This window comes from Cydia pomonella, chromosome 4, assembly GCF_033807575.1.
Source record: "Cydia pomonella isolate Wapato2018A chromosome 4, ilCydPomo1, whole genome shotgun sequence".
Lineage (NCBI taxonomy): Eukaryota > Metazoa > Arthropoda > Insecta > Lepidoptera > Tortricidae > Cydia > Cydia pomonella.
Genome location: NC_084706.1, coordinates 8882584 through 8906205, shown reverse-complemented (window position 1 = coordinate 8906205; position 23622 = coordinate 8882584). Strand labels below are relative to the sequence as shown.

The following is a 23622-nucleotide window of genomic DNA, read 5'->3' as shown; positions in this document are numbered from 1 at the left end:
GGTTACTGAAAATTTCAGTCTTCTAGTTTTATCCACAACGAAGTTACCTGTTACCATTTTCGACCCCCTGGGGTCGAAAGTCGAAAATGGTCTGAATTGCTTCGAGAAAAGGATGGTACGGCCGTGACTTTTTTGCTCGACTTGGTGGGGGCACTGCCGTGCCCCCAGATAGATAGATAAAATACTCTTTATTGGCACACCTCAGTAAAAATATACAAGAAAAAAAATTAAAAAAAAATTATGTAGCTACAGATATCGTAGAACTAGCCAGCTTTCCCCGCTTTTTTGAGAAAACACGAATTTCTCAAACAAGTTATATGACTTATTATGATTTTTTTTTGCTCAGCACGTCCATTATGCATCCATCAGTTTATTCGAAGAAAAAATAATGAAATCGTGTTTTTACTTACTTTTTGACGTTTTAGAGAGGGGGCAGAGATATCCAGAGTTTTCGCCTAGATTACCCACGTCAATTTGGTGCTCAAATACAGGTCATATGATGATGATGTCTAAGGATCACAAAACGTTTTTGGGCAATCCTACCATTCTGTATTAATTACTTAGTGATAAGTGTATAAACTTTAACGTCAACGTGACCGGGTCGTGTAGACTAGACGCAGCCCGCGGCTATATTAATTGGCTGTTTGCGTTTGTCTTAATGGACACATTAAAAAGTAAAAAAACAATACAGTAATAACTTCCCGTCCGCTAAAACACGATAATAATGGTTTGATTTTTTTTAATTTGAGTTTGACTATAATGTAGAACTTCCCTATACTATACTATAAGGTGAACATTTTCGAGAATCTTGGAAAAAATAAAATTAGGTATGTACATCTTTAAATCATAGAATTGATATAATCATGAACCAATAAATAAAACATTTTAGCGTGTTTTTTAAAAAAAAAGGAATATACTATTATACAAACATTTTATTGTAGTGGCAACATTGTCGTAGTTTTTTGGTATTGAATTTCGGTTTCAAGTATAGAATAATAACGTAATTAATGTTTCTCTAAAGCTTTAACCAGGAGCTCGTTGATGTGCGTGATCAAATTTCTTGGGTCCATAATGAGGCCCGCAGTGACCATGGCATTAGAAAATAGCTGATTTGCTACCATCTCAGCTAGCTCCTTATCAGTTGAAAGAAGCTTGTGCAACTTCTCGATTATAGGATGCCTGCAAATAAATACATTATTGGAAAATGTTTTACTTTCAAACATAAACTAACATATTGTAGTAAATATCATTTTACTGTGTACCAAGGTTAATTAAAAATTGACGAACTACAGTCTAACAAACCAACTTTGTCCACACAGTTAAAGTTAAGAAAAAACGACTTCAAAAAAGATAAAATACAAATCCATCATTTGAAGTAGTGTACTACTTTGAAAGAATTGTGTGCAAAGATCAGATCAGCATTCATATAGAACTTACTTAGCATTAATTTCAAGTTGGGGCCTCAGCAAAGCGTATCTGTTTTCTTCACTTAGACTCTGTGCCTGAGTCCTGATGAAATGGCGAGCCGCCGCCATTTCTTGTACGATGATCACGCAGGGATGCGAATCCAGTTTTTGTGTAGTTCTCACGTCGAATACTTTCCCATCTAATTTGGATTTTAGGAATTTAATAAGCTCATCGACTTGTGCTTGCTGGAGCCCTTGTGATCCTGGGGATGATATGAAATAGTTATTTTGTTTACAAGAGAAAGATTCCAAAATCGAAACACGAGCGTAGGGAGTGGTTCGAGAAGTGGAATATTGAGCGTTGCGGGGGTTTCAAGGCACGAGGGTTAAACAAACTTTGCCTCCGAGTGAAACACAATAAAATTTCACCATACCAATGTGACGAAAATACTAACTATGAAATACCAAACAACTCAAACGAAATCAAATCCAAATGAACGGAATATAAAATGTATCATTTAAAAGTCAATTCTACCCCAGCTAAAATAAGGAGACAACATTTGCATTTGATTACTTTGCCACACATGTGGATAAAATGCAACTTTCTCATTCGTTTTTTTTTTTAATCAAGAGGACCTTTACCATTTGGTGTGGTGAAAATGTGGTGTGGTATCTATTTCGAAAGTAATCAATATGAAACACAGTGGTATTTTTCTTTCAATTGTTACAAACAAGATAGTTTCATATGAAAAATATTCAGAACCATGCCGTTTCCGCCCGAATGACCGCCTTCAGCTAATGCAGTCGCCAACGCCAATTAAAGCATAAGATAAGCAGACAACCGACAGTGTTTTCATGCGGCGAACGCCCCGGTGTAATTTTACTTGACACACAAAATTTTACATGTTTCGGGTCGTGCCGGTCTGTCGGTACAGAAACATTTAAAATTTTAGGCCAGTGTAATAAAAAAAAAACTTAGGGTAATCCTGTAGATTACCTACAATGTCCAATTTGTCATACGGAGGGTAAACTGTCCTGACTTCAGCCAACCTAACGGCCACTACAATTACCTATTATGAAATAAAATTAGAAGGGTGGGCACGGGCAGGTTGTCGTACAGTTTATATTCGACCATTTTTATAGCCACCAGAATAGATATATCAGGGTAAAACCAGTCTCTATTGTTAAGACGTTAGGGTACAATAAGGTATAATACGAGGGTTGATTGAAAAATTCGCGGCCTGGCCAATTAAAAAAAAAAATATTTCTTTTTTCTGCCGCCATTTTGAACTGTCATTATTCAACTGTCTTTCCGCAAAATTTCAATTGGCGTCTATATTTAAAAGCAATTTTACGGCATATTTAAAGTTACGTGTCGGTAGATATCGTGAAAATGGAGATATTAAAGCAGCGTGCTGTGATTAAATACTTGCATAAAAAAGGATTGACACCGAAGCAAATTTATGATGATATGCAAAGTACATTAGGGCAATCCTGTCCATCATATACGATGGTGAAAAAATGGGCAGCTGAATTCAAGCGTGGACGAGATAGTATCGCAGATGACCCTCGTCCCGGGAGGCCAACAACGGTGACTAACACGGACAATGTGGCAATTATATGCGAAATGCTAATGAAAGACCGGCGATTAAAGGTGCGGGAAATAGCTGACATCGTAGACATCTCTTATGAAAGAACTCAAAATATTATAGTTACCGAATTATGTTTTTCCAAGGTGTCGGCGAGATGGGTCATCTCGAGGCTTCTTTCAGTGGAATAAAAAATCGCTCACCGTACTAATTCACGTGAATGTCTAGACCTGTATGAAGCCGATACTCAAGACTTTTTGGACAGATTTGTAACTATGGACGAGACGTGGGTCCACCACTATACACCAGAGACCAAACAGCAATCGAAGCAGTGGGTTCGTCCTGGATCTCTGCCTCCCAAAAAAGCCAAAGCAATTTTGTCGGCCAATAAAGTCATGGCATCCGTTTTCTGGGATGCAAAGGGAATAATAATGGTTGACTATCTCCAGAGAGGTAAAACTATAAATTCCGACTATTATTGCGAGTTATTACGCAGATTACGCGAGGCTCTGAAGATAAAAAGACCTGTTCTGACATTTAGAGATATTTACATTTACACCTCTAAATAATTTTAGATTTTTTTTGTATCTGTTTGTTTTTTAGGGTTCCGTAGTCAACTAGAAACCCTTATAGTTTCGCCATGTCCGTCTGTCTGTCAGAGGCTTTGCTCCGTGGTCGTTAGTGCTAGAAAGCTGAAATCGGCATGGATAAATAAAACAATAAAGCCGACAAAGTCGTACAATAAAACCTAAATTTTTTTTGAGGGTATCTCCCCTACACGTAAAGTGGGGGTGATTTTTTTTTTTTGCTTCAACCCTACAGTGTGGGGTATCGTTGGAAAGGTCTTTGAAAACTAATAGGGGTCTTCAACAAACATTGGTTAACAATTTACTATACTTTAAGCTCCAGTTTAGCTTATTATGACGGAAGAGTAACTACGGAACCCTACACTGAGCGTGGCCCGACATGCTCTTGGCCGGTTTTTTTATTATTATTTTAGTTATTTTTTTGTAATTGTATCTTATCCTCAATTGTTGATGTGCTTGTTTTTGTTTGTATGTAAATTCCATGTTGACGTGTAAAAGTGCCCTTGTGGCCTATTTGCTGAAGAAATGTTGAAGTTGAATGTTGACAAAGAAAGTTATCTTCCACCAGGACAATGCACGTGTTCACACGTCATTAAAATCGATGGCGGAGATTGCTAAATGTGGGGTTGAATTATTGCCCCACCCACCCTATTCACCCGATTTAGCACCATCGGACTTTCATCTGTTCCCCAATTTAAAAAAACATATGGGTGGTATAAAATTTTCATGCAACGCCGAGGTCCAAGCTAAGGTGGATGCCTATTTTGAAGGTCTCGAGGAAAGCTTCTTCAAAACTGGTGTAATGGCTCTGGAATCCAGATGGAACAAGTGCATTCAACTCGACGGGGACCATGTAGAAAAATAAAAATAAATTTAAAAACCTCTGTTTTGTTTTTAATATTCAGGCCGCGAATTTTTCAATCCACCCTCGTATATGGATATTTTGAGCAGCATGTTATACATTAGTGAGTGTGAATACCTATGACCGAGTCTTGCTTAGTGTCGGGCTCCTTCTGCATGTCGCTCTCGACGGACACGAGCTGCCGGCTGCCGAACTCCTTGAGCTCCAGCAATACCAACTCATCGTATGTGTCGTAGCAGAAAAGCACTTCGATGTCACGTTTCTTCAGAGATTCGAAGTATGGCGATGATTCAGCTAACTCACGGCTGTAACGTTGTTATTTTATTACTTTTAACATTTCTATAAGCTACGTATAAGTTCTCACTTGTAAAAATTAAATATAACAAAGATCAATTAATATAGTTACAATTCAGTTACATTGGTTTCACACACAAGTACCTACCTACAGCACAAGCCAAGGTTAGTGTGTAAAGCAAGCTGCAAAACTGCATAGACATAATAGGAATGGAATTCATTCATAAAATGGCCATGCACTTCCACCGCTGACTGTACAAAACATTAACGAAAATGCAAAACACAAATGTAGTATTGTACTTAGGTATTTAGTTTTCCAGAAATCTTATTGATTTCCCGGCAAAATTAAAAATGTTGCTTGCGGAATACATGCATTATTAGGCATTTAAATTTTTTTTAATGAAATATGCGGGATGCAGGTACATGTCCGGTACTGTTGACGTCAAAGACATGTTCATAAATATTTTTGCCTTATTATGAGGAGTAAAAGTGAAAACATGTCTGACGTCGACTATTTAGGGACGTCCGTCAGGTCCCAAGACTAAGTAGAGTGATGGTCTACCTATACAAAGAGCTCGCTGAAAGTGACTTTTGTGTGCCAATTGACTAGAATAGTTTTATGATATCCAAGACTATATATAATGTATTTTCAGAATGTTGTGTATTTACCTAGGAGCGGCTAAATAGTAGATAGTTCTAGATTCATTCTTCTGACGTGCGTTATATTCTGTCATTGATGTTCTTATTCCTTTCTCTAGCTTGGACGATTCAAATCGAAGCAGCTTTGCTACTTCTTCCTATAAAAAGAAAATTTAAGCATTATAATTATATAGATACCACACTGGTGGTCATAGTTTATGCCCCATAGTAGCTTACAGTGGCAATTCTCAATCAAAAGATTCAAAAGGTAACTTATTGTCGGCATTGAGTAATAGCTACCAGCATGTAGTTCAAGACATGCTCTTTTATATGCAAAAAGAATCAGGCCTCTAAGTTTCGTACTTATATTTCTATGATTTTTTGAGAATGTACCAAGAAAATGTACAGTTTTGAGATATTCTATTTTAAAGTTGAAACGTTTAAAAGACCAAGTTCTAATGCGAAGTTATGGAGATAGCGGTTATAAAATATTCTTTACGGTACATCATATCGTGCTATTTTTCCGCAGATTATGTAACTGGGTGAATCAACTTTTTTTGTTTTGTTATCCTGTCCCGTTGTCCAAGGGACAACAGTGGCACAGTTTGTTTGAAGAAACGTTGTATGCCGTTCTATTAACATGCTTAGTAGGGGGCCCATTATGGACATTGGTTATAACGACCACAAAAACGCAAGTTTAATACATTTAAGTACCATAAAATCAGTATTTCAATGAACTTTTGTCCCCTGGACAACTAATCGTAACCATGGCAACGAGTGACGCTAAAAAGTTGATTCTCCCAACTATATCGAAAATTTACATATGTACTGTAAAACTCGTGTCGATTTAAAACACTCACTTCGGTCGTGTTTTAACTTATCGCACTTGTATCGTAAATAACTATTAATCATTATATTCCTAAACAAAAGACTAATATTTAACATATAATTGCTTGGACGTCTATAATGTAGGGATAATAATAAAAAAAAACGGTCAAGTGCGAGTTCGTTTTGCTCGCGCACCGAGGGTTCCGTAAAAACTTTGAATTATCTCGTGTAGTGTAAAGTATAAAGACTTTTAGTCAGAAGTAACTATACTATATAAGTATAATTGTGTACAGCGCCATCTCTCGACAAATTGTCTAACTAATTTGCTTGACTGATTGCGTAAGTTGGTTTTTCGAGGATAATTCTCTATCATGTAAACCGATTTCAACAATTGTTCTTTTATTTCAAAAAACGGTCTCTAATGTAATGTCATAGAAGCTTCAAGTATAATAAACACAAACACACGTAAAGTTGGTTATATTGCAAACTGAATTCGGATATGTTTATTGTAAATTTAAAAAAACCGGCCAAGAGCATGTCGGGCCACGCTCAGTGTAGGGTTCCGTAGTTACTCTTCCGTCACAATAAGCTAAACTGGAGCTTAAAGTATAGTAAATTGTTAACCAAGGGATGAAACGGTAACGGTACCTTTCACCCGAGTTAAACAAATAGGCAAATTTACATAATCAGTACCTAATTAAAGTAAGTCTTTTTACTATGAAGGGAAAACTTTTTGCGATAACTCAAAAACAGCTAAAGATCATGTCCGCTATAGTTTTCATTTAATGTCTTTCTTAAGCTCTACTTCCACGATTTTTTTCATATTTTTTGGACCTATGGTTCAAAAGTTAGAGGGGGGGGGGACACATTTTTTTTTCTTTCGGACCGATTATCTCCGAATATATTCACTTTATCAAAAAATGTTTCTTGAAAGACCTTTCCAACGATACCCCACACTCTAGGGTTGAAGCGAAAAAAAAAAATTCACCCCCACTTTACGTGTAGGGGAGGTACCCTAAAAAAAATTAAATTTTTAGATTTTATTGTACGACTTTGTCGGCTTTATTGATTTATATATCCATGCCAAATTTCAGCTTTCTAGCACTAACGACCACGGAGCAAAGCCTCGGACAGACAGACAGACAGACAGACGGACATGGCGAAACTATAAGGGTTCCGTTTTATGCCATTTGGCTACGGAACCCTAAAAAGGTATTTTTTTAAACAAATTTCCTTAATAATTCAATTTTTTGCACTACGAAAAAAAAGAAATGTTTTGGAATGTACAAGTTGAGCTCTTTCATATGATACCCCACAAATTTTGTCCCCTCTTCGTATTGGGCATTGTCCATATTAGTTACCTAATAAATAAATAAAAATTATAATACTTTCAATGTGTCTGTTAGCGATTTTCATAATTATTCCAAATTTCAAAACGATAGCTTAAGTGGTTCTCGAGATATTTAGCGTTGTGACATGTGTATCATCATGTCTGTCGACGGACGGACAGAGTCGCACCATAAGGGTTCCTTTTGTACCTTTTGTTACGGAACCCTAAAAACTAAAAACGTAACATAGCTACAATGTTAAATAAACTTTTTTTAAACAAAACAAACGCTTACTTCGTTATTTTAAATCTTATATAAAATCAACGTAATAAGTTGTCAACAAGCATTGTACACGTTATTTTATGCATAAAATTTACCAAAAAGTGTAAACGGAATACAAAATAATATTGTTTTGTATTAAAAAAGTGGCTTCGAAGTATAGTTATTCGTTTCATTATAAGTCGATTACTGTTTTAGTAAAATGCCTTAAAAGTGATAAAAAAATCGGTATTTGAAAGAAAAAACTTATACTTCGTAAAATTATGACGTTATTTGGTAAAAGAGAAGGGTGACTGGTAATTCGTCGTATTCCTTCAAGGGGGTTATTCTACAGCTTATTTGGAGTGATTTAAGTCCAGTCAACCAGGGGTCAAAACTCATTGGTTTTCAAGTTATTCAAGATTTTAGATTTTTTTAATAAATACCCGCTTTTTGACCTAAAACTAGTATTTTTTTTTAAACTACGTATTTTTCAAATAAAAAAAAGATTTTCCGAATAGCCAATGAATTACTAATTACGTAAAATAATAAAAAAAGTACAAAACATATCAAAATTTTGCAAATAAAAGCATCTGAAGTCAGAAGGTTTTGTATTTTTTTTTAAATATTGTTACATTTTAAGGCATAACTAAAAAAAAAGTAATAACACTTTGCGTACAAATTACAGAATTTATTTCCTCAGTTCATAAGCTTTCTAAAAAGGTACAAGTTATGACATTTTATGCTCATTTTTTACAATTAATAATAATAATACCAGAGCAGGTACAGGACTAAGCGTACTTGACTTTACTTGTTTGTGTCGTTTTAAACTCGCCGAAGGCATACTTTGTCTCCAGTTTCTTATCTTCTGAGACTAAGTTGCCCGGGGTGATACTTTGGTAAGTAATTAAGTAGAGGAATAAGAAAAATAGGAAAAATACAGTTTCATTATTAAATAAAATTTAATGTTAAAAAGGAAAAATTATAAATCTTGCTCGAACTGTTTGCCCTGCCTGCGTATGCAAGAACGAAGCCTTCTTCGTACTTCAGTGATTGTCACTCGCCTCGAAAGCCCCTCTTTCATCGTCTGTGCAGCTGCTAGGATTTTTTGCCGTAGGTCTTCTACGTCACGTATCGGTCTGTCGTAGACCAACGCCTTCATGTGACCCCAGATGTAGAAATCACACGGAGTTAAATCTGGGCTCCTGGCTGGCCAAGGGGTTGGGCCACCTCGACCAATCCATCTTCTTGGGTAGTTTTCATCCATCCACTGCCGCACACCCCGGTAAAAGTGAGCAGGGCAGCCATCGTGCTGATAAATCATGTTAATTCTTGTCGCAAGCGGCACATCTTCCAGTAGCGTCGGTAGCTCATCCCTCAAAAAAGTTTCATACGCGATGCCGGTTAATCGAGCTGGCAGAAAAAAAGGTCCGATTAAATTATCGTGTACGATTCCCATCCACACGTTCAAAGAAAATCTTTGTTGGTGAGCTCCTTCGTTTGATTTCTTTGGGTTTTGACCTTTGGGAGCCCAAAAGTGCAGATTGTGGTAATTTGTTATCCCGTCACGGTCGAAATTAGATTCGTCCGTCCACAAAATTCTCTTTAGGTATTCGGGATCTTCGATATCAGCATTAATTAAAAATCTGCAGAAATCCATCCTTCTTGCTGGGTCTCCCTCTTCAATAGCGTGTACTGGACTGTAATGATACGGATACTGTCGAGCTGAATGCAGGGTAAACCACACCTTCCACTGAGACATACCGAGCCGGTTAGCCATAATTCTCGTCGAAGTAGTACCGTCTGCCCGGAAAAAGTGCAAGATTTCTTCTTCTTCAGCAGGATCGTATTGTTGAGGTCTTCCAGCATCAGCTTGACGGCGTTTAACTGATCCTGTTTCCCGAATAAGACGGTACGATGAACCAAACACGCTTACGTGAGGTAAACGGCGGTTAGAGTAGCTTGGTACTCCCTTCTAGCTGCAGCGGCGTCACCATCACAGAGTCCGTAACAATAAATGATATCTGCGTATTCTTCAAATTCGTAAGTAGCCATTTGAGAAAAAACTTAGTTATCAATATCTTCCGAATTGGAAAGAAAGTTGAAAGTAACTGATTAATTACTACATGACCTATTTAAACCTGGTTAGTCTCACCCCCACCCCATGAGAAGCATCGCCACCCAATAAAATTAAGATAAGATAAGGAACAGAAGGCGAAAAACCCACCGTAAGAATTAAAGTGACACAAACAAACTAATTAAAGTAATTTAACTTCATTAGCTCATTAGCTAATGACCCTTAATCAGTTTGTTTGTTTCACCAAAGGCAATCTGCAGTGCCTACTACCTCAAGGAATAAGATAAGATAAGAAACTGTAGACAAAGTATGCCTTCGGCGAGTTTAAAACGACACAAACAAGTAAAGTCAAGTACGCTAAGTCCTGTACCTGCTTTGGTATTATTATTATGAATTGTAAAAAATAAGCATAAAATGTCATAAATTGTACGTTTTTAGACAGCTTATGAACTGAGGAAATAAATTCTGGAATTTGTACGCGAAATGTTATTACTTTTTTTTTAGTTATGCCTTAAAATGTAACAAGATTTGAAAAAAAAAATACAAAAACTTCTGACTTCAGATGCTTTTATTTGCAAAGGTTGGTATAAGGCATAAGGTTGGTGTTTTTGCTATTTAAAATTATTATCAATAAAGTTTAATTGTTTGCTTGTAGAGATAATGCAATGAATTTGCCTTAAAATACTGTGATAGAAACAACAATTTCTGTTTACGGCTTAGGTTTCATCCTGTATATTGGTTTTAATTTTAGGTTACATTTTATTCTAAGTTTGTTATTATTTAAGTGTGATTGGTTCAGTTGTCTTTATTTTTTTTTATTTTACTTTTTTGTCTGTTCTTTTTCTGTGTGTTGCTATCGTATGTGTCGCTACTAACTCATAGTAGTTTTAGGTCAGTTTAAATTCCTCCTCTTCCTTTTACCTCTACCCTCATCCATCAGTACTTTTAGTATGTTGATTATAACACCATTACCTACAATTTGCCAAATTTCGCATATACGCGAATTATTTTCCCTGAATGGCAAGTATTGAGCTTCGTTTGCTGAACTACTACCCCTTACCCTACTTATGTACCTACACTTTGTCCACGCACAGTTTCTTGCAAACGAATTGACCAGTATAGCAAGACCCCCTTACAAATAACTTTTGGGCCTTCTAGCTTCATAACCCCTTGATGGATCATGGATCCTGCTGATAGGACTTAAAAAATATAATGCCCTTACCATCACGTTTACCTAACTCCATACTCACTTTAGGTAGGTATCTTAATAATAGCAGTATTGTAGCGCGACATTACCTCAAGAAACATCAAATTTAATATAAATTACTCGATAAATTGTTTTTTTATACATTTACTGCAGTAATGCAAACGACTACCGCAGTATTGCAGCGTGACATTACTGCCGACTGCATTACTATAGTATAGTAGAAATTAATGTTATAACTTACAAATCGAGTTTTTGACATTTGCGGCAGCAATGCAGTTGGCACTAATCGTCACATTTATCTAAGAAGTTTAACGGCTAGGGTAGGTACTTGATTGTCGATCGTAAGGACGACCAACAATAAGGTACCCTAGTCATTAAGCTTTAAGCGTGTTTTTTTCCAAGTTATCGCTGGATATTGCAACTTTCGTACAATACACATGATTATTTTAAGTGTCTATCTATAGACTGTTTCTGAACAAAACAAAATTTCGTCAATTTCGACTTGATTTATAAAATCATTGATAACTCGGAATCCATAAACGGCAATGTGGTTCCTTTTGATAAAGAATGACACAAATTAAGTTTCAATTCAACTTACCTATCCAGCGTGTTTATTTAGTCACCTGCAATAATTTACGGGGTGAATATATAGGTCATACTGAGCAACTTTTACTATGGGTGCAACCACGAAATCGCAAAAAAGGCTATTTCATACATTTAGGCTCTCTGACCTTGACATTTTCTATGAGAGTAAAATTTTTTTTCGCGATTTCGGGGTTGGTCCCACAGCAAAAGTTGCTCATTATGACCTATGCTGAGCTGAATATACAGCTCGTAAATTATTGCAGGTGACTAAATAAACAGCCTGTCTAAAAAAAATTTAGATACATATGGGTTTATTATTGACACCATTCGGCCTAAAACTTGACATAGTCTTACAAGGTTGTAGTGTCTAAGTTAACCATATCATGAACCTACCTTCTCCATCGAACTCTGACTAGTAACAATTCCTTCCTTTAGGAATATAGCATAATCTTTGTAAAACGTATCATACCCAACCGGATCCTTTTGGGCACTATCACACATGAATTTAATGAACCTGTTTGTCAGGACTGTTCGAAGTTTGCTGGAAAAGAAACATTTTTCCATATAACAATGAAATCTTATATGTAGATTATATGTAGGTAAGTATTCGAATATTTATTAATAACAAAAGTTCAAAACTCTGATTCTTCTATTTGAAGAGTTCTTTTATTTATAATTCCCTTCTGGTTTCCAAATGAACCATTCATTCTGTTCCGTTTTGCTCTAATGTTGACTGGTGGAGAATGTATAATTACCAATTCATTTTGTACTATGTTAAGCAGGTATGGATTTTTTTTTAAAGATAGAGATGGGTAATAAATAAAGGTAAGGGTGAGTAAATACTGATTATTCACTCAAAGCACCCGATAAATACCCTTATTTACTCATTTAGGTGGGTAAAAACGATTACTAATAAAATATTTAAAAAGTAAGATTTAAGAATTTTCGACGTATACACAGTTAACAAATATGTTTTAAATAAGAAGGTATTTACTTTAAAAATATGGAACTTTCGTTCTATCGATATTTTAGATATCTGCATGTCGCGCAAAAGTGCGTGTTTACACTGCACTTACGACCTCTTGTTAAGGATTTTTTTAAATAAAACTGAAAATGGCTCAACCGATCATGTTCAAAGTATTTTTTTTTATTCTACTGCTAATCTCCCGATATTTTTTCTATTTTTTTTTTACTTTGGTTGGAATGTTATTTGGGTATAAACGAGTAAATACGGGTATAGGTATTGAGTAAATACTGAGTATTTTTACTAGGTATTAACTCACTACCCATGTCTAACTAAGAACTATTTTAAGGCACTTACACAATCAAACTGCTGTTTTGAAGTAATTCCCTACTTAAATTTAAAGGAATGTCTTCTGAATCCACCACACCTAAGAAATAATCATGATTAATAAAATTCTGTTTTAAAAAAACACTTATAAGTATAATCATAGAATGATTGTCCCAAGATTTACACTACCTACCTTTAACAAATCTCATCCACTTGGGTAATATATTTTCTGCTTTGTTCTTAATCAAAATTTTTCTGCAATACAAAGCCACACCAACATCTGAGTCTCGGGACAGTTCAAAGAGACCCGGTTTGCCCTCCGGAACATAAAGAATGGACCGTATGCTGACGGGTACATCAGTCTTGTAGTGGAGAGTGAAGCGCGGTTTGTCATATGTGTTACCAATAAATCTGTAGAACTCTATATGTTGCTCCTGTGTCACTTCCTTAGGCTCCATTAACCAAAGAGGCTGCAAAATTACAAAGACAAATATATTAACAAAAACGTTTTTTTTTTATACTACGTCAGTGGCAAACAAGCATACGGCCCGCCTGATGGGAAGCAGTCTCCGTAGCCTATGTACGCCTGCAACTCCAGAGGAGTTACATACGCGTTGCCGATCCTAAACCCGCCCCCCCTAGTTGAGCTTTGGCAACCTTACTCACCGGCAGGAACACAACACTATGAGTAGGGTCTAGTGTTATTTGGCTGCTGTTTTCTGTAAGGTGGAGGTACTTCCCCAGTTGGGCTCTGCTCTAGAACTGGAATGACATCCACTGGCTAGCTGTACCCTACCACACAAAGCGAGATGACATTCACAATGCCCATACCTCTCTTTTGGACGTAGTTTAAGGACGTACCCGGGTCCAAAGTACGTACGTATACTCCTATGCTTTAAACGTTACGTACGTAAACTAGGTTGCCTGAGCTCTAGGAGATTGAACTAATAGCACGTACTTACTTCCTATAAAAAATTGTAAATATTTCAACAAAAATACAAACCTTAATAGAATTGACTTGCTCATTGTTCAATAGAATGGGGCTGCTGATAAAATTACTGTATTTTTTGATGATGCCTGTAAAAAGAGAATTTGGTCATGACATGATATGATGAGTGACACAAAGTCTTGAACCATTGAAATTAAAATCAAAGATACACCACACACAACTTTGCACTGTAAACTGCTTGCGTATTTGGATTTTTTTATACACCGTGTTTTTATTGAATTCCGATAACTCCGGGGTATGGTTAAGTACGTTTAAGGAAACTAAATGGCATAAAAAAAAAACAATTTATTTCTATTTTTATAAAAAGTAATCTAATGTTGCATATAGCGTTGTTGGAACATGGACATTACATTTAATTCAACCAAACAATTGAAAACTGTAACATATCAATGTCATTTCGAACATAGATCGTCCGAGATAATACTTACGTCACAGATTATATAATAGTTCTTACGAATAGATACTTATCCCTCAAAGAAAACGCAAATACCTACCGTTTTGATACCTACACAAAAATACTTTTTTTATATAAAAAGTAATCTAATGTTGCATATAGCGTTGTTGGAACATAGGTATTACATTTAATTCAACCAAACAAATGAAAAGTGTGACATATCAATGTCATTTCGAACATCGATCGTCCGAGATAGTACTTACGTCACAGATTATATAATACTTAGTTCTTACGAACAGATACTTATCCCTCAAAGAAAACGCAAATACCTACCGTTTTGGTACCTACACAAAAATACAATAGAATGACCTTCAACGCGCCGCTCCCCGCATCGCACGCAGCGGCACAACGCTTACTCGGATCTTATTAAAATAAACATACATATACCAAAAAGCCTAAATAGTACATTACGATACAAGTGCGAAAAATAGGAAATTCGAAACGAGTGGCGATAAATTAAAACACGACCGAAGGGAGTGTTTTAAATCGACACGAGTTGCGAATTACCTATTCGCACATGTATCGTACAACGTTTTACAGTACATATGGCCCTTTAAATGTTCGACACAGTAACGTAATATGCTACTTCTCGCACTAGTGCTATAAAGTAGCCCCATATGTACTGTAAAAGTTAGTTATACCTATACAAATATTTCAAATCTTACTATACATGATTGTGTCGTACAAACATAACATCTAAGTAAAGAAATTCAATAAATAATAACAGTAGGTGTAAGAAAGTATTTCTCAATTAATGTTAACCTAGAATTTTTTTCCTCCTCTTGCGGAAGATCTAAATCGATATTTTTTATTTATTTTGATGTTTCTGCATCCATCCACACAAGCCGTGTTATTTGTTCGTGACGAAGACATTTCCTTCGCACAATAAGAGCGCGTGGTAATATTAGTTATTCTGTGGCGTGGTGACGTGCGTCCGTGAGCGAGCGTGGCAACCAACTGGCTGACACTTTTGTTCCGTAGACGGGACGAGTTTCGTAGGCATAAATTCGAGCTCGGGCGGAGAGTTCCATAGGCCTGCTTACGTTTAGTAGCAAATGTATACACTCGTACTAAACACTAATCAATATGTAAACAGGCCCTAAGGCAAGTGTATACGCTCGTAAGGGCCTTTTAAGATAAAAATAATTTGTTGATTATCTCCGTAATGGAGTTAATTACGAGGGTGGATTGAAAAATTCGCGGCCTGAATATTAAAAACAAAACAGAGGTTTTTTAATTTATTTTTATTTTTCTACATAGTCCCCGTCGAGTTGAATGCACTTGTTCCATCTGGATTCCAGAGCCATTACACCACTTTTGAAGAAGCTTTCCTCGAGACCTTCAAAATAGGCATCCACCTCAGCTTGGACCTCGGCGTTGCTTGAAAATTTCATACCACCCATATGTTTTTTTTTAATTGGGGAACAGATGGAAGTCCGATGGTGCTAAATCGGGTGAATAGGGTGGGTGGGGCAATAATTCAAACCCACATTTGGCAATCTCCGCCATCGATTTTAGTGACGTGTGAACACGTGCATTGTCCTGGTGGAAGATAACTTTCTTTGTCAACATTCCAGGTCTTTTTATCTTCAGAGCCTCGCGTAATCCGCGTAATAACTCGCAATAATAGTCAGAATTTATAGTTTTACCTCTCTGGAGATAGTCAACCATTATTATTCCCTTTGCATCCCAGAAAACAGATGCCATCTCTTTAAAGGCCGACAAAATTGCTTTGGCTTTTTTGGGAGGCGGAGATCCAGGACGAACCCACTGCTTCGATTGCTGTTTGGTCTCTGGTGTATAGTGGTGGACCCACGTCTCGTCCATAGTTACAAATCTGTCCAAAAAGTCTTGTGTATCGGCTTCATACAGGTCTCACAGGTCAGACATTCACGTGAATTAGTACGGCGAGCGATTTTTTGTTCCACTGAAAGAAGCCTCGGGACCTATCTCACCGACACCTTGGAAAAAACCTAATTCGTTGACTATAATATTTCGAGTTCTTTCATAAGAGATGCCTACGATGTCAGCTATTTCCCGCACCTTTAATCGCCGGTCTTTCATTATCATTTTGCATATAATTGCCACATTGTCCGTGTTAGTCACCGTTGTTGGCCTCCCGGGACGAGGGTCATCTGCGATACTATCTCGTCCACGCTTGAATTCAGCTGCCAATTTTTTCACCATCGTATATGATGGACAGGATTGCCCTAATGTACTTTGCATATCATCATAAATTTGCTTCGGTGTCAATCCTTTTTTATGGAGGTATTTAATCACAGCACGCTGCTTTAATATCTCCATTTTCACGATATCTACCGACACGTAACTTTAAATATGCCGTACAATTGCTTTTAAATATAGAATAATGACAGTTCAAAATGGCGGCAGAAAAAAAAGTTTTTTTTTTAATTGGCCAGGCCGCGAATTTTTCAATCAACCCTCGTAGAATACCGGTGTCTGAGAAAGTTACTTAATTTATGCTCAGGAATGCACCATTGAAATTAACGGAAGTTAAAAAAAAGCGGCCAAGTGCGAGTCGGACTCGCCCATGAAGGGTTCCGTACCATTTATGACGTATTAAAAAAAACTACTTACTAGATCTCGTTCAAACCAATTGGAAGTTTGCATGGTAATGTATATCATATATTTTTTTTAGATTTTTCATTGTTTTTTTAGAAGTTACAGGGGGGGGGGGGGGGGACACATTTTTTCACTTTGGAAGTATCTCTCGCGCAAACTATTCAGTTTAGAAAAAAAATGATATTAGGAACCTAAATATCATTTTTGAAGACCTATCCATCGATACCCCACACGTATGGGTTTGATGAAATTTTTTTTTTTAATTTTATGACGTATTAAAAAAACTACTTACTAGATCTCGTTCAAACCAATTTTCGGTGGAAGTTTGCATGGTAATGTATATCATATATTTTTTTTTGATTTTTCATTGTTTTTTTAGAAGTTACAGGGGGGGGACACACATTTTTTCACTTTGGAAGTGTCTCTCGCGCAAACTATTCAGATTAGAAAAAAAATGATATTAGGAACCTAAATATCATTTTTGAAGACCTATCCATAGATACCCCACACGTATGGGTTTGATGAAAAAAAAAATATTGTTATTTTTATTACGTATTAAAAAAAAACTACTTACTAGATCTCGTTCAAACCAATTTTCGGTGGAAGTTTGCATGGGAATGTATATCATATATTTTCGGACATGACGAATCTATTATAAGGGTTCCCTTTTTTGCCATTTGGCTACGGAACCCTAAAAAACACGGTGTATACAATAAAAATAAATACTATAAAAACACTTTAGTGTTATATATTCTGATTATTAATAATAAAAAACTGCTTGAAAAATGTGCGTTACTTAAAAAGATATACCAGGTTATGTACCACTTTTTGTTGTGGAGCCTTTACTGCATTATACACATTAGGTACTTATTTTACTCTCTGGCGTGTGACACTTACCTTTAACTGTATCATTATCCGAAAACTCTCTGCAGTCCGTCTTTAGATAGACTACAATCTTAGTTCCAATTGGAACTCCATCAGCTTCTTGAATCTCATACATCCCAGAGCTGAAATAATGTAAGAACATCCTGATGATTGACATGATCACGTAGCAGGCGCGGATACAAGATTTGGCTTAGGGGGGGGGCCATTTTGAGAAAATCATATATTTTTGCACAGAAAATGAGGTAAAAAAAATGTTACTTAATTTAGTAATGTGAGAGCCAGGGTTTTAGGGGGGGGGGGCATTGCCCCTATGGCCCCCCCCCCTTGTATCCGCGCCTGTCACGTAGACGGAGATTGAACGATGCTGTGCCAGAATATCCAAACTAGATTGAAGTACCCAAAACACAGCAATGTTAATTACCTAAGTTAATTACCAGTACCGAGACGCTTAGAAGTAGTTAGAAGGCGCAACAAGGTGAACGCTTTGAGTTCAAATCCATACGGTTAACAATACCACGGGTCATGATTCTAGGGAAGACAAACATTAACGCGATCTATTTCGCCGAAGACGCCATCTCTGGGTGGCTGGCGTAAGCGGGGCCGACGTTATGCATTTACTATGGTGCGGGCGAACTACTAGCGGCATCTAGTAGCTTTGTGGCATATTCGTGTTACAACTCTCCCCCTATGTCCACGCAGTCGACCCGACAAGTGGGACATACATTTGTAAGTGCTTGGCCTTCCATGGGTTCTGGTTACTCGTACAGGGGTGAAATTTTCGAGGGGTCCCCTCGGAGCCCTTTACTGGTTCGTCTTGATTCTTCCTTAAGAAATCGCTTAGCACCGTGAGATCGACCGTTGAAATTGAAGTTGACGGAAAGAGCGCGCCGTCATGGTCATCCAGCTCACACTGTCATAATTTAGAAGACTGGCTTTCGCATCTTCGTACAGAGCATCCAACATAGGAGAATAATTTGCTGGACACTCGAGGTGAAGCCTCTTCTTGGGAGGGTTGGGAAGGGAGGGATCATCGTCAACAAAACTTTTTGGATATTGCCTGAAGCGCGAGCTCAGCCGCTTTGGCCGCTTTTGCCAGTTCCTTGAAATCCTTTATGCCTGCACGTGGAACCTTATCTCGGATGTCTAGGCACAGCAAGCCGTAGATCAGATTTCGTTGCTTGATCTCACTGTGCCCTGGGCTAGGGAGCTGGGAGAACAGCATACCGTGGTAAATCATCAGTAGTGGTTCCTTTAGCTTGCTTTTCCTGCGTTATATCCAGGTATATTTGGTAGGGTTCGCGGGCAGGCGCAAAGTATTCTCGAAGTCGAGCTTCTAAATCGGACCATGTAGTTAAGTCATTCTTCACACCTAACTCCTGCTTCCCCTTTTAGTATAATAGGGAGTTCGCTTAATGCAGTCACATGGCCGATATCTGCCGAGCGTTTAAAAATGCAGATGGCCGACAGGAATGCTCCACTACCTCGTCATCCTTTTCACCGTTAAACGAATACTTACAGGTGATGAAGGAACCCCTGCTATGTTGCGCTGCCATAGGCATTCTATCTAGCAGCTGATGCGCAAATTATTCCGGCGGCAGTATCTTGGCGCGTGTGCTTTTAAAGCTGGTAACACGTCTGGAGCGCGTAACGTAGGATGAAATCTTGGACTTCTAAGTCCTGCAGCCTCCTCGACTCATCTAAGTTGCGTTGCTCGTAGCGTACCGTAGCTCATAGCAGATTACGTCACGAGACGCGTAATAGCACGGCAGTGACGTCACGTAGTACAGCGATGACGTCACGTAGACTGGCCTCACTTGCAGGCGCCACTTGTAAGGCGGGAAGCGGGGGGACGAGATTTACGCCGGAGGTTTACGCGAATATTGGTTTTATTACTTTACGCCTAAGTCTAGTGTTACAAATATAGACCACCGTTGCTGTGCCAGAATATCCAAACTAGGTTGAAGCACCCAAAACACAGCAATGGTTAATTACTACCAGTACCGAGGCACTTAGAAGCCAGGGGCGGCCTTTGGGGATGGCAAACGGGGCAACCGCCCGGGGCCTCGCGCTCGAGGGGGCCTCGCGCTTGCGGAGGTCCTCGCGCAACAGGCTGAGTAATTTTATTTAAGAAGTTATCTAAGACGGACTCTTAAACGTTTGTAAAAATATCTATGAGGGCTTGATTGCAAAAAAAAACAGTTGGTTGTAAAAAAGTGTCATGGCACGATCGCTTTTATTATATTTTTGCAATCATTTTGAATGAAGTTAAAATTTAGTTTTGCTGCGCCGCCGTATGCAATTTGGTATATCTGATATGAAACCGGCATGCCAAAATCGGACAGCGAGTCCCTCTCGCTGTCCGATATTCCAGCCCTTGAGAACTCACTACCAGAGTGCGAGGCCCTAGGCAGAGCTACAGAAGGGTTGAATTCGGAAATGACAATGGTTAATTGTAATTAATAATTAATAGTAATGAACCGAAAGGCCGAAGGGCGGTATGCAGGACAACAGAGCTCGGACACAAACAAAAGATGATGGGATTGGCGAATCGCAAGAATAAGCTTCAAGGCCCTAGCGATGCTAAAGGTTGAGTAGCAATAGAATCGAGATCATATTGATTCATGTCCAGGCTATGCTCTCCAGCAGCTTGGCCTTGCATGGAAACGTTCCTCGATCGGACGATTGGGCCTTCGGCCGTTTGTCCGATTTCAAGCTCTGATCTCTCGTAACTCGACCTTTGGCCTCACGCGGAAGTCCTTCGGTCCTTCGTGGAGGTCGGCCTTAGGCCTTGCGTTTTAGAATACTTGGCCATTGGTTTTTGTGTGTAACTTCGTATTTGGCTACGCCTAAATGCCCTGCAGGAAAGTTATAGGTCTTACTGGAACACTAACCCAAGCTTGGCTTTCGGTCTTCCTTACACTTGGCCACTGGTTCAATTCCAAGTTATGTTCTTCTGCAGCTCGACTTCAGACTCGCAGGAAACTACACATTCGAGACTGCCGGCCTTATCTTTGCGGAACTTAGCCGTCGGCCTCGCTCACTCTGCGAGTTCGATTCAAAGCTCTGCTTTCCTGCAGCTCAGTCTTCAGCTTCGCACGTGAAGCTATCGTGATTTGATGCCCCGGATCTTCTGTCCTAGATGGAGCTCGGCTTTCTACCTCGCTTCTCGCTTTATAACACATAGGTACTTGGTTCACGACCTAGCCCCATTCTCTTGAACGATCCTTTGGACTGTCTACAAGACGTTTCCCTGGTACGACCTACCATTTTTTTAATATAGTATTCGTAATTCGGGCCTCGCAAAGGTTTTCCGCCCGGAGCCTCGCAGAGGCTAAGGCCGCCCCTTTAGAAGGCTTTTAGAAGGCGCAATATTCATTCCCTAGCAGTTCAAATCAATACGGTTAACAACACCTCGGGTCGTGATTCTAGATTCGAGGGAAGACAAACGTTAAAGCGATCTATCTCGCCAACTGCGCCATATCTGGGTGGCTGGCGTAAGCTGGGCCAACGTTATGCATTTACTATGGCGCGGGCGAGACTACAATACAATACAAATCCTCTTTATTGCACAACCTCAGAAAAAAAATGTACTTGGAAAACATATCATACATGAAGATAAAGGTAAACAACAGGCACCCTTATCGCTACAGAGCGATCTCTTCCAGACAAAGATAGGTAGTGGACAAATGAAACTTAATTTAACTAACTACTACTAGCGGCATCTAGTAGCTTTGTGGCATATTTGTGTTACAATTTAAATATAAATTATAACTTCCTGATTACAGACCAACTTACCCATCAGAACTCCATTTGAATCCCGGTGAGCCTGTAATGCTGCTTCTAGTGAACACTTCAATTTTGTCAGCAACCATGAATGCTGAGTAGAAGCCAACTCCAAACTGGCCAATAATTGAGCTAGCTTGATCAGCCCCTTGCTTCTTGATTTCTTCAATGAAGGATTTGGAGCCAGAGCGGGCTATAGTACCCAAATTCTGTGCGAGTTCTTCTTTGGTCATTCCAATACCAGAATCCTAATAATTGAAGAATAAGGTGTTTTGCAATACTAGGTAAATCTCACATGAGTTTTGCAAGACTTTATTTAAAGGACGTGTTATTATGTATTGAGGTGTTAGCCAAACTGTATATCAACAATTTCAATGAAATAAATGTTTGAAATTTGCCCTGACCTGGAAAGTGATGGTCCTATTCTGCTTGTCTGTGGTAAGTTTGATTTCGAGTGGCCTGTCAACATGTTCCAATTGCTTGCTCTCTGGCACAGCACTCACAGTCAGGTATCTAAATTTTTCCAATGCATCACTTGCATTTGAAATGAGTTCTCTAATGAATACCTGTAAAAAAAGCATTTAAAAATTATTGATACAAAAATAAAAAAAATTACGTAGCAGTGCAGTCAGCATGTCGATCTGGCCTCTTGCTAATTGCATATAATAGCATTTTATTAGATAGATAGTTATTTAGTGGAGAAAATCGCATTTAGGGCCACCCAACACTAGCATCTCCCGAACATCTGCATTTAGCCAACTCTTTGGCAGCTGCTTGACGCAACAGTGGCGCAACTGTGCAGTGACGCCATTTTCCATAGCGCTGACTAGACACCGACGTTCAAAAGACGCTAGTGTGGGGTGGCACTTACAGTGATAGATTTAGTATAAAAAAATAAGAGAAATTAAAACTATGTAATACTGTTCTTACTTCCTTATCAGAATAAAGTGATCTGGCGACAATATCCAAAAGCATTCGTGTTTCCGCTTGGAATTCTTTTTTTTCTGAAGATCCTTTCAATACCTCTTTTTCAGTTTTACTTTCTGTTGCTGTGCTGTATGGTCTTTGCGAATATGGCCGAAGGATATAAGAATCTGAGAATAAGATATGTATAGGTAGTTTTTTTATTGTACTGTTACTGACAAAACTTGTTTGCCAGACTATCGATATTTTACTAAATTATATATTACCTTATCTTCAAAAAACATACCGTTTTGTATTTTAGAACTTATGACCCTTGCCGCGAAATGTTTTGTGTTGTTTGCAGACTGTAGAAGAAATTTTTGTGCACATAATGTTGAGGATCCGAGTCTGGCTCGCAAAGCTGACATATTTATTCAATGAGTATAATAATATGTTCTACAAATTAACCTAAATTTATACAACTCCGCAATTGTTTTAAAATTGAATGAATGAATTGAATTGAACGAAAGAATGAACTTACTGTTTGTCATGTAATGTCAAGCCCCCCCCCCCCCCCCCCCCCCCACTTGTCTCAGGGCTGCCAGTACATAAATCTTGATTATACAGCCCAACGTCAAAAATTATAGGAAATTCGAGTACATTATACGAAAACGATTATACCCAATTTTTTATTACTTACTTCAAAAACAGACATATTTAGTAACTAGTAACTAAAATCTCTTACTAAGTAGCGCCGAAACACAGCACAAAAAAGTAAAACACGTCTCACATACACTCGGCGTCACGGAAATCGCACACCCACCGATTTTTGTTTCAAGCGAATATAGCTCTTATAATATGTATTATACTGTATCAATATTAATATCATTTAAAAGCACAATTAATAAGCTTTAAATCATGAATAAAGCATTTTCTGAAAAAATTATAATAATCACGAAATTATGGCGTTCTGAAAGAACACCTAGAATACGCGTTGTAAGGGTCGCTAGTTGGGTTACCTTGGGTAGGTATAAAAGGGGGGTAAAAGTGAAAT

At 38.1% G+C, this 23622-nt stretch overlaps 1 protein-coding gene across 1 annotated transcript; it reads right to left on the bottom strand.

Moving 5' to 3' along the window:
• Positions 1–904: 904 nt before the first annotated feature.
• On the bottom strand, positions 905–23120 carry LOC133517009 (heat shock protein 75 kDa, mitochondrial). The gene is made up of 13 exons (XM_061850114.1): positions 22876–23120; positions 22596–22759; positions 22070–22231; positions 21678–21913; positions 17895–18004; positions 13955–14028; positions 13145–13421; positions 12982–13051; positions 12054–12201; positions 5408–5535; positions 4562–4749; positions 1438–1669; positions 905–1179 (listed from the first exon to the last, which is right to left on the bottom strand). Exons 1-13 carry the CDS (start codon positions 22994–22996, stop codon positions 1005–1007), a joined length of 2085 nt encoding a protein of 694 aa, XP_061706098.1. The 5' UTR covers positions 22997–23120; the 3' UTR covers positions 905–1004.
• Positions 23121–23622: the final 502 nt, after the last annotated feature.